Source organism: Excalfactoria chinensis, chromosome 2 (assembly GCF_039878825.1).
Source record: "Excalfactoria chinensis isolate bCotChi1 chromosome 2, bCotChi1.hap2, whole genome shotgun sequence".
Lineage (NCBI taxonomy): Eukaryota > Metazoa > Chordata > Aves > Galliformes > Phasianidae > Excalfactoria > Excalfactoria chinensis.
The window spans coordinates 47,729,625-47,742,263 of NC_092826.1; the positions used below are offsets into that span (position 1 = coordinate 47,729,625).

Below are 12,639 nucleotides of genomic sequence, written 5' to 3' on the forward strand. Positions count from 1 at the left end.
TTCTGCTGTGGCTTATGTGCATCCACCATTATTAACAAGAGCCTTATTGCACTACAAGCAAAGGAATTTAACTCCTGCAGTCTGCCCTGGGCTAATTAAAAATCAGTGTTGGAAACCAGTATTGGAAAAAAAGTATAACACTGAATATTTCTTCTGTCCGGTTGTGTCTTAAGTATAGAATTGTTTTGCATTATATTAGTCTATCAAGAACCTGCCCAGAAATTGCCACAGTATTTGCACCAAACAGAAAGAGCCAAAATTTGACAAATATGCAGTCTGCCAAAGAACAACAAACATGCTAGACCATGAAATTAGTCCTTGCTCACAAAAATCTGGTTCCACACATTGAGGAGTCTAAATTGTACTCATTGGTTTGGGAGAGTATCATTTTTGTTTTTCTTTTATTAAATATCACAATAGGTATTTTCCTGAGGTCACTTTAATCTTGGGGACAATTTCCACATTAACTTGAGGTAAATATTAATAGTTATATTAGTGTCTTGACAGTTTTGCTGACGTACAGCCTAGGAGACATTAGCTTAGATGAATGACAGTAGCACTGACAGAGTGATTGGCATGTCAAAAATTGGAGACCTTAGTCATTCACCATTTATGACATGTCCTAATTTCAAAGAGGCAAAACGCTGTTGTTCTTACTAATGTTTGATTTAAACCAAACTTATTTCCAAATTTACTATGACTACTTTAATAGATAGCTCATCCACAGCTTCTTTCCTATAACTCATTTTCAACCTGAGGAGACAGCCTTCCTTATAAGTGAAAATCGTGTCTGGGTTTGACCCTAATTAAATTTGCATACATAAATCTACAGCATTAGGCTTCACACTCAGTATAATAAAGTGGGAGTTATGACCCTAGTGCCTGTTAGCTCTCTCATGATTTTAAATTTATAGTTATTATTTGCAAATTCTAAAAGGCCTGAGACTGAAAAATAAATAAATAAATTGAAGGTGTAATAGACCAAATCATTTCCGTATTGTGACCCAGCATCACAACTTAAAGCGTGACTGCATCTTTTCTACACTGTTTTCTATTACCCTCACTGGGATTGAGTGTACTCTCATCTGATATTACGCACTAATGACACTAAGCTGAGTGATGCAATTGACACAACAGAATGGAAGGGAACCAACCAGAGGTGCTTGGACATGTTCAAACAGTAGGCACACAAGAACTGAATAAGGTTCAACAAAGACAAATACAAGGTGTTGCACTTGGATCAAGGCAATCCCAGATACCAGTATAGGCTGGGAGAAGAACTCACTGAGAGCAGCCCAGAAGGCCAAGAGTACTCTGGGCTGCATTGTACAAGGTGCAGCCAGCAGAGGGGGAATGGATTGTCATCCCCCCCATACTCTGCCCTTGTGAGGTCCCATCTGGAGTGCTGCATCCAAGCCTGGAGCCCACAGTGCAGAAGGGATGTGGAGATTTTGGAGTGGGTCCATAGAAGGGCGATGAAGATTACTGTAGGGTTGGAGAACCTCTCCTATGAAGAAAGGTTGAGAGATTTGAACTTTCTTCGCTTGGAGAAGACTCCAGGGAGACCTCACTTAAGCTCATTTAGCAGTTGAAAAGAGCTTACAAACAGGATAGGGGACCAACTTTTTACATGGTCTGATGGTGACAGGAAAAGGGAGAATGGCTTCAAATTAGAAGAGAGGAGATTTAGGTTAGACGTTAGGAGGCAATTTTTACTTAAGAGTGTGGTGAGGCACTGGATCGGATTGCCTAGTGAGGCTGTGGATTCCCTATCTCCAGGGGCATTCAAGGCCACATGAACATAAAGAAAGATAGCTTGAGGCTGCTGGCATCTCCTCATGATCACAAACCAAGCCTTACCAGCAAGCAGTAAGACTACAGGGTGATGGTGAAACATATTTTCCCACTCAGTTCATTGAAGCTTGTCAGCACCCATCACATACAAAAATTAAATGTATGTACATAAGGCTTTTTTTTTTGCTTTCCTAAAATATATGCACTCTTTTAATATTACAGTGTACAACTACATTAGATGAAGTTAAACACTGATTAAAAGTTAGGAGACATTTTTCCATTAACCAAATAGCTATTTCAAGTTGAAGAGTTTTTGGCATCTCAGCACTACCCAGCTTCCCTGTTTTACAAAGCTATGTGCTTTTCTGAGACACGTAAAATATTTTCTTTTAAGCAGGCATGAAGCCATTATAGGAGTACATACAGCCCTGTATCACTGCCAAGTCATCTGGGTGGAAGGGAAGCCTTTCTTTCAGCTTGATTGAATGGGGACAGTTTGCAACTAGTGCAGCACCTTAAGACATGCAAGACTTGAAAATCTTGTCAGCAGAGATAATGGAACGGTCCTCTCCAATTTAAATGATCAACTGGGAAATATCGTTTTTGTTTGTTTCTTTCCCCTAGTTATAACTGCTTAATAAACAATAGAGGTGGTGTTTTGCTTTTTGAAAAAAGAAAAATATACCCTACTAACTTTTTGCCTAGGCATTTTACTCAGAAAACCAAAGTAAAACTGTGAATTACCTTCATTTGTGTCCTTCAACTTACCAGCCTTTACACAGAGGTTAACAAACGCATGGGACACCTCTTGCATCTCCATACTTCAAAAATTAAAAACAGCTATGGCACATTTTCAGTGTTTTAAACCCTTATGCTTCCAAACCCTCCCTATTTTAAAGCAAATATCTTCATGAAAATCAAAGCCATCTGTAACACACAGGGCAAGCTCTTGAAAGCATAATTTCAAGGATACAAAATTACAAGAAAAAACTACAAAAAGTTCCTTTCTGTATTACAACTGATGCTCAATAACCCAGCCATCCACATGGAATTTTAATCAAGTGTCCTGGAAGTATTTTGCCTTTGGCTTGAAAACAAGAATGATAGATGCACTTCAGCCCAAAGTTCTGCTGAGGTGGAACCCAGCTTTAAACCCTTCTGTGGGCTGTTACATGGCATTGCAGAAATATCCCCCACCCCTAGCCTAATTCAGGCACCTGTCCTGGCTCTGCCTCACACCATCATGGTGGTAGCTCTTCCAATCCAGCCTCCTGGCCTGGCTCCAGTTGTGCTCCCATCCTTCAGCAGCAACCAAAGATTGGTGCACTGCAAACACTGAGCTGAAACAAGAATATATATTTTTTTAAAGAAAATTCTTACAGCCTGAAGACCTGAGAACTGTATCCCTTAATTTACAATTCAGCAGCCCTACAGTGAGACACTTGCACATTTTGCATTCCATCCTGAAACACCCCAAACATTTTTGTTGATTTACTATGGAAAATGAAACAGTTATTTAGACAGAGGTGCAGAGTGTGGAGTAATTGTTTCTCATTGTTTTCAAGAACAAAGGAAATTAGAAATGCTGGTTCTAAAGAGAGGGCAGGTAGCATTGGTTGGTAATACATTGTAAGTAGAAGGATTTTTCTACTCTGGGGCAAACATCTCAGCCTTTTACCTGACACCACACCACTGAGTAGCCCCTTGTTGTCCCCTTTTCCTATTACCACACCAGGAGTCTCAGCCTGACAGACAGGATAAAACCTGTATTTCTCAGCTTCCACTCTTAACTGTGGAAGTGGTAGCACAATAGCAGATCCTTTCAAAAAGAAGCTGCAATAAAAAGTTTCTGAGTGAGTATATGCATATCACTGACACATCACTGTGGCAACCTGTGATCTATGCCAAGACATGCCAAATTCAGTTATCCCCCAGCAGTCATTGTTCGCACTTACTGCCTGGGGCAGAACAGTTGGAAAGCTGAACAGAGGAACAGGATCTGGGGGAGTGTTAGCTGAAATCCAGCTGACCACGAGCTCAGGTGGCTAAGAAGGTTAATGGCATCCTGGCTTGCATCAGAAATACCGCTGTCAGCAAGAGCAGTGAAGGTGATCACACCCCCTCTATTTGGCACCAGTGAGGCTGCATCTTGAATTCTGTGTTCAGTTTTGGCCCCTCACTATAAGAAAAACGTTGAGGCCTTGGAGGATATCCAGAGAAGGACAAGAAAACTGGTGAGGGATCTGGAGCACAAGTCTTAAGGAGAGCAGCTGAGGAAACTGGGAGTGTTCAGACTGTAGGAGACCTACTAAGGTCTGCCAAATGCTCCCTACAGTTGCCTGAAAGGGGGTTGTAGGGGTTGTAGTGGGCCACCTCTCGCAGGTAACAGAACTAGGATGGGAGGTAATGGCCTCAAGTTGCACCATTAGAGGTTCAGATTGGATTTGACTCTGCTGTTTGTATTTTCTGCATGACTTTAGCAGCAATGAACTTCTGGTAGATATCAGCAGACACGCTGTAAACCTGCTTAAAGGAAGACAGATTGTCATAGGACTTGATACTTGCCAGCCTTGCATAAAATTCATTTTTCCTTTTTTATGCTCATTTCAGTAAGAGCTCAGTTCTGCATGAACAGAAGAAATGTATGTACTTTCTGAAACTATCAACATTTAGCAAGATTAGCAATTAATATCCAAAAATAAGCTTTAGAAAATGTGCAGGTTTATTCATAAGTCACAGACTTCTAGATGCATGGTAGATTTGCTTTCCACTTATCAAGATCCTTTTTATACTGTACATTTTATTTCCCCATAAATGAAAATTGAGCAACTTGTGCAAATTAAAGAGAACATATTTCAGTGTCTTACTGAATGATTACATTAGTTAGCAACTACTCAAGGAATAAATGAACAATTGTCTGCAGATAAATGCAAATTCATGGCTAATTCTCTCGAAGTCAGTGGGGTTATATTGATCCCTTCTATTCCCATCAAAAAATAGAACTGTCATATTTTAAAGGGTATTTCCTGGTAGAAGACATTTAGTGTGCACTTTAGCAACTCAACGGGATGAAGTAGATTGATGGAATCCTAGAAATTTCAACAGCATGTATTTCACAATCCCAATTTAAACCAAGGTTTCCACAGACCCTGACAAATCAAAGAGCCTTCACTGCAAACTTCTGCTATCTAGCCACTCTCAGCCAATAAAGTAGAAACAGCCTAATCATCAGAGGCATTAGCAGACAGTTACAACCCTTTTTTGTCTCCCTTCTTGCAAAATGCAAGATATGAACAAAGGGGAACACTAGAAAACCAAGTAAAATATATGAATGGTGTGGCACAGAGGATAACAAAGCAGGCATTAGTCACTCATGCATTTGAATGAGGAAAGCTTGTAAGGGAACATTAGAAAAAAGAAAAAGAAAAACCTAGTGGGCTTTTTAGCCATACTACTAGTAGTGTGTGACTTCAAGGAACAGTTTCTCCCTTCAGTAAAGCAACTCTCAAACAAGGATAGTGTAATTTGATTGATTGACTTTCCAGGCATAAGCATTATGCTGGAGCTGGACATTCATCAATTCACTGGAGTGCTTTTTGTCCATATACTCCTGGGGGATCCAGAATAACTGTGAGAGGCCAGCAAGGACTGATTGCACCCTCCTGCACTCTGGGCAGTTATTGCCTGGAGAGGAGGCAGTGGAGGAGCAACACAGGAGCAACATGATTTAGCAACACTTAATCAGATCTACAACATCTAACAATTAAATAAAGGCTAGAGAAGTTCTTTCAAATAACTTGTATGGGTTCTGAACCACCTTTGCAACCATTCAGCAAACAAAAGCTTATACAAGCAAATACGATAAAGGAGGCATAGGACATAGGCCTGTCTTCAGGGTCATTTTGGAGAAAAACAGAACAGTAGAAATGCAAGAAGATCCAGGGGGAAAATTAAGTTTTCTCTTCAGGAAGACCCGTTCTTAACCTTTATTCTGATGCGGGAATCCAGAGGGGGACTGGATCTCATAGCACAATAAATGAGCTCAGGGAAATGAATTATCTGAGGCTAGAAGAACAACTTTCAACCCTGAGATAGAGGAACTAAGCAGGGAGTAACTCTGATGGATTCATTACTGTATTAATCGATAGTTAAATTAAAAAATAAAAAAATAATTAAAAAAAAAAAGATAAGTTTTTATAAGCTTTGCTGAAAGCTCAAATCTACTTTGCCTACACGAAACAAATGCAGGATCTTCATGGGGATGACTGGTAGGAAAAGCACAGAAGAAAAGAGAGAAACCACAGAGAGATAAACCAGTTGAGGCCATTCCCCCACGACAGCCAGTGTTTTCCATAGCCTGTAAGGCTGAGCTGCTCACAGATAGACAAGATCTGGCCCAGCAGAGGATAAGACTCATTGCCATGCACCACTCACCCAGTTGCCCTGTGAACTTCTGTTAAAGCAACCCTAATTTTCAGAGAGGACAGGTATACCTAACCTTTTTTTGTTCTGACTTAAAGCTCCACCAGATGAAGCATTCACATCACAACTCAAAGCCTGAGTGCTATGCCCATCATAAAGTGACTCTGGGTGCTGGGATCAGGCTCTGAAACATCACTCAAATACATATAAACATATGTAATGGGAGGTTTGATTGATATGCACCTAAGATTCACGCCAACTAAGAAATTATGATTCCTGCAAGTTGACCTAACCAATCTCATCTTGTAAAGCTTGAACATGTTATTTCTCTGTATGGTCAGAAAGGGATGCCTCAAGGACAGCAGGTATCTATCCCTTTATAAAAAAAAATTACAGGCATAGAAAAAAACAAACTCCATCAGAAGAGCCTTGTGTGAGAGTGCCATAAATACCAACAACCAATCTACATACTGATAGTTCTGAATTTCCAAAGATGCATTTTCTAAGCCCTGAAGGAACAGGGAGAAATATTTATGACAGACAAATGTTTTTACCTTAATCTTCATCTATTTAGCATGCTTTCATGAGATTTTTCTGTCACATACCTCTGCATTCTGAGGAAAGAAGAAATATTCTGTAGCTTTTTGGTGCTAACTTTCTATCAGAAGTAGTGAGGGGAAAAAATAAATAAATTGAAATCTAGGACCCTCGACCAATACAGAGATAAACATTTTCTCCACAAAATGCCTAAGATGTTCTTTGCAGATCACCAGAAAGAGAAACAAATTTTCCTCTGCTTCATTCCTTTGCTGTCCCATCATAAAGGTAGATTTCAACCATCAGAATCTGCAACTAGTTGAGATTTGTTATCTTTCACATTAAACTTTACATCACAAATTCTTTGATTATTATCAAGCCCCAATTCTTTTTGATGGTCTTCTGAATATATATGTATCCTCTCTTAGGAATTTAGTGAACTATATTACTTTAGCACAACAGTACCTGCAAAGGCAACATACCTGGATACATGCAACATGGCTTCTGTTTAAGGTGACTTGCTAGATGGGTAATCTAATATTTAATCTTTAGTAGAATACCGTATAGAACTAAGCCTACTACACTAAGGCTTCAACAGCTCACACTTATCAGAGAAAATGAAGAAGCCATAGTTCCAGACCTAGAGCTCCTACTATGCAATTACTTTGGAGCGTGCTGAAACCTGTTAGGCAGAAGTACTCAGGTCTCCCACTTTGCTGGCATTTTGTCACAGAAGCCCCTCAGATCCTCAGCTCCACTTGCACACAAACCCAATAGGGACCCCTTCAGCAACTGGCTTAGACTCACAGCCTACCCAGTAGAAGGCTCAGTTCTTCTCAACTCTGTTTGGCTCACAAACAGATGCACTCTCATGTAGTTAGTATCTCAGTCAACATCTACAGCCCACAGTCTCCCTACTGGATCTCCTGGCATCCAGCTCACAGACATTCTGATCTCTACAGTATCCATCCCAAAACTGTGGCTGTTTTGAAACTTGGCTCCCAAGTCTCTCATCCTACAAACTAGCTGGTCTGATCATTCACTGACATACAGACCCATACAAAATGTATATACTCCAGTCTCTCTATCCAAGCATACAAGACACACTAGCCACTGTGACACACGGTCCCCTGTCCATTGGTTAGGGCCTTCACATTCAAAGCATACAAATCCCATCACCCAGGAAAGCAATTTAGCAAGAAGATAAGACAGGCTATACTGATGAAACACACAGCATGGAAAGACAAGCATACTGACTGACTACTTGTTTACAGCCAACTGACTTCTTCTATCCTTTTTTGTTTGTTTGTTTACACTACACTTGTTTTCTCCCCCCTTCACTCCCCCTTTTCCAGCCTTTGCCCTTCCTATTTTCCTGTCTTTGGCCCTTCATCTATGGGACCCTTCCCCATAATATCTTCTCTTATCTCAAACCGTTCTTCTCCTGAGTCCCATGCAAGGTTCCACAACCCCTCAGGCAGCAATGCTGGAGAGCTTCTCCCACAGCTTTTAGTGATGGGCGTTATCCCTATCCCATAGGCAGATGACTATCATGAAACACCTCTTGGAGGGACTCATTTTCTACTGAGGCTGCCCCACCCTGTTCCTTTGTGCCTGGGAAAAGGAGGGTTATCACATAGCCTAATAAGTTGAGTATGGACAGATAATAAGTATCTTGTGGCCCTGCTACTTAACCCATATGAAGACACATGAGAGGTGTATAGATGTGCTGTAACTGTTTCCAAACCAGGGAGAAATTGTAAACCCAAACTTCACATTTATTATTCTGCTCAATTTTGCCAAAAAATGGGAAATTCTCAGCATACTATAACATTAAGTGATTGTCTCAGACTCCTTCCACATTTTCAGCTCATCAGTCTCCTGCCTTTTACTGTAAATTGCAAACAGCACGGTCTCCAGGCTTTCCACAAGTTGAAAGGTTTCTTTCGGTGTTCTCTCTTGTCAGCAAGAAATATTAATATCAGTGGAAGCGCAGAAGAAATGTTATAGGAAAATATTTAAGAAATGAAAATCTTTGTAGGGTATGGAAGCTTTCCCATTACAGAAGATGCATCAAACACTGACAGCAGGGAATCGGGCAGAAACTGATTTTAAGATCAGAGCATCCCCTCACTCCTTGCCAGTTTTATTACCCCTGAATCTACACAAATCCAACAACAGCTTTTTCTCTTACTCATTCTCCTTCTCCACCCTTTGAACTTGCATTCTTGACTACACAGTAGCTGGATCTCAGAGCTTTAGAGAGATTTCATAAGTGCCTCTCCCCCCATTGCCTGTCACAGCAATCTGGCAATAAGGCACTCTATTCAGAAATTGGAGATGTGAGTTCAGACCATCTCAAGCTAAGGAGATTAACCCAAATCTCCCACTTCCTGTGCAAGTGCTCTAACAATCTGATTCATAAGTAAACCTTTATCACTTTACCTTTCAGGAAAAAAGAAAATGCAGTTGCTGACCATAGAGTTGTTATTTGTGCGTTAGTCATAGCCTAAACATACTTATTGAACCAGATTCTTGAAGCAGGGTAGGCTTGATATTCAAATAGTAATAACCATTATTTCTTTTTTTTTTTTTTATTTACTAGAAAAACACCTGATAGTGGCAGAATTAAACATAGGAGATGCAAGCGATATTGTGCAGTCATTAACTGAATTCCCCTTCTGCTTCCCAGACATGCAGCACAGTTACTCTCAGTACAACAAAGAACACATACCAGTGGATCAAAGATGCTATATACGCCTCTGAAACAGTTGTTTGCTTCTGAGGCAGCAAACCAGTTCTCATCTGGATTGGGACACCAGTGATACATGCTTCACCAAGAATAACAGTTACAGGATACAAAAACTCTATTGAAAATCAGACCCGACTTTTCAACAGGATGGGGATACCTCAACCACATACCTGCAATTAAAATACCAACTAAACTTTATAGGTATGTAGATATCAATCTTTATGCTGAAAGAACCAATCATTAACCTTTAAAGCTGTGTGCTGCAGTAACTTTACTATTCTGAGCTGTTCTTTCTTTGCCTGGACTTCAGCACTCTCTGACAGACCCCAAACTATTGTATGCTCCATTTTCCTCATCTGCTGACAGGACAAAAGCACAGACAGAAAAACAGGAAATGCTGAAAGAGCTTTACCAAGGTACTCTCCACAAACATGCCAAGGTGCATTTCCCCCCAAATTCTACGTTTGCCCAGTGTCCAAGAAATCTTTCAATTCCCACAGCAGCAGTTTTTTTTACATCATTGTGATGCTTGCAAGTTTGAGCCCCAGTTGTTTACTTTCTGCACAAGCGACATGGCTATTCTAATCTGCATCGCATTCCTTGCATTGTTTTAGGTTCAGTTATCTGGAATTCTGGTTTTGGAAAGGCAGTTTTCCACTGGGGGGTTTGATGCCCACTGCTTCCTCTGTGAATCTGTGTTCTCATGCTGAGGAAAAAAAAAAAGAAAAAGAAAAACATCTCTCAACTTAATCTAATAGAAGGAATGGTCTCCTGACCCGATCTTTCATCCAGAAAAATATCAGGTAATTAATTTAAATAGCCCCAGGAGAGGCAGCTTAGATGCAACCAAACATACTGCAATCTTCAAACAGCAATATTAAAATCTGTGTTTTATGAAGATGACCAACCATGTGAGCTGCTACACAAAAGCTGAAATAGCAGCACTAAACTCTTTAGAAAAGCCGCAGCAGATTACAGCAGTAGGATCATTGCAAGTTTATGTTAGGGAAAAAAGAATAGTTGCGGACTCTTTGATCAGCTTTTAGGACAATTCTTAATAACAATATATGTTAGCTATGTCCTAGCATACCGTGAACCATGTGAACCAAGACGTAAAGTTATTTGAGGTAGAGAAGATGGTACTGTGTGAAAAAAATAATAATAATAATAAATAAAATAAAAATAAAAATTAAAAAAATGTGAAATATAAGTTTTGTGCCACTTCATCTTTTCATTTGTTTCCAAGACTGAGTTCACACAAGCAAGGCATGGTTTCTACATCTACAAGCTGACGTTTATGGACTTAGCAATTCACCTGAGTTCGATTTTGCCATCCTGACTTTACGGATGACGTTTTGTGCGCACATATAAAAGCCAGGCTTGCTTTTATAGGAGCGCACAAGCAGCCAGATGCTGATCTGCACTACATCCATCTTGAAAGCCACGCTTTACCTTAAACAATATCACGCCACGCATCTGCACAGCACATGCCTCCCAAATTGGTTTTTGTTATACCGAACCCAACCGCGACCGAGGACCAACGCCTGGAGCGGATCGGTGGTAGATCAACGGCCGGAGCCCAGACAGAGGAAGGCACGCGGTGCGAGTCAGTGCCGCACCTCTCAGCCCGCACCCGGGGCTGCTGCCCAGTCTCAGTCCCGCAGCACAAACCCCGCTCGCCGTCCTGCGAACAAAGAGGATGCGCACAGCCGAGCTGCTTGCACGGAGCTCACCGAGAGCAGCGCACCGGGCAGAGCCACGTGCGAAGAAAGAAAACTTTTGCAACTTGTCTCCATTACATCCGCACGCTTCCCCTCCCGCGATCTGGATCCCTTCTCATTCCTCGATCTGGTTCGCATTAGCTCAGAGCGCGGCATCCCTCAGCTCTGCCTTTCCCCGGTATGGGGGCACCCAGTACTGCGGCCCCTGGGGGGCTATGGCGCTACGGGGCGGCCCCAAGGAGCGAGCACCGGCCATGTCCCCTGCCTGCCCCGGCTCCTCGCCTGTTCACGGCCCCCATAAAAGGAGAGCCCCCCCCCCCAACAGCAGCCGATGGAGAAGAAAAGGCACCGGGAAAGAGGGGAAAGAGAGAAGGAGGAAGAGCCGACGAGAGGATGGCCAAGAGGAGGGACAGGAGCATGCCGCGGGTACCCCAGAAACTCTCCCAGCCCCGGGATGGGGTGCGAACAAACTCAGTCGCACCCCCTGCCCCGCACGCCCGCGTCCTCACCTCGGGGCTGGCCGTGTCCCGGCGCCCCAAGTAGTGAAATCCCCGCCAGCAGAACCAGCAGCAGCCACCGGCCGCCGCTGCCCATCACCATCGCTGCTGCCGCCGCCGGGAGAGGCTCGCCACTGTTCGCCCTGCCTAGCGCGCCCGTCTTATAGGCTCCCCCCGGCCGCCCCGCCCCGCCCCGCTCCCTCACCCACGCACACCCACGGAGCCCCACCGAGGTGCCTCCTCCCCGCAGCTCTCCCAGCTGTGGTCTCTGAGCGCCTAAAAAGTTCGGGAGAGTCGTAATGAATGAGGTGGTGCTCTGCGGGAGAGGGGGGGGGGGGAAGATGGGAAGAGTGTGAAGTAATGAGGGGAAAGCGTCTGTGCAACGCGGGGGAGGCACTGCTAAGCCAAGGTACTGCGCAGTGTTCCCGTGTGGCTGACATCGCCAAGGGCTTGAAAAATTCGGCTTGAGGCTTTCCTTGCGAGTGTGTCCCCCCACGGCTGTGAGACGTCATACCGTGCCGATGAGTTCCACTCCGCGCACACACAGCAGTGCAGCCATGTTTGTCAACTAAAGGTTTATCTCTCCAAAGGGCTGCCTGCTTTTGTCCTGCGGAAAGGCTTTGCAGCTTTAGTGATCAGCTGCCTCTGGAACCTACACGAAAAACAGGTTGACGAAGTTCAAGACAGAGCTGTTCACGGGTATTTCATTGAAATTCCACGCACGCTTTGCTTTCTTTGTTTTAAGGACTATCACACAGCTCATCCGTAAAACACCCCATAAGGACTATCCCACGTACACTGCAGCAAGCAACAACATTTTTTAGGAAAAGAACTGAGTGCCCAAAATGAGTTAGTTGTTTGGGGAAATTTTAGAATCACAGTCCGGCTTTGGTTGGAAGGAATCTCAAAGCCCAGC

At 42.8% G+C, this 12,639-nt stretch overlaps 1 protein-coding gene across 1 annotated transcript in view; it reads right to left on the reverse strand.

Annotated features, from left to right (window-relative positions):
• LAMA1 (laminin subunit alpha 1) overlaps window positions 1–11,833 on the reverse strand; it is a 95,245-nt gene extending 83,412 nt beyond the window's left edge. Inside the window, exon 1 of the mRNA XM_072329414.1 lies at window positions 11,736–11,833. Within this exon, the coding sequence (XP_072185515.1) occupies window positions 11,736–11,826 (91 nt within the window). The 5' untranslated portion in view covers window positions 11,827–11,833. The remainder of the gene's footprint in view (window positions 1–11,735) is intronic.
• Window positions 11,834–12,639: the final 806 nt, after the last annotated feature.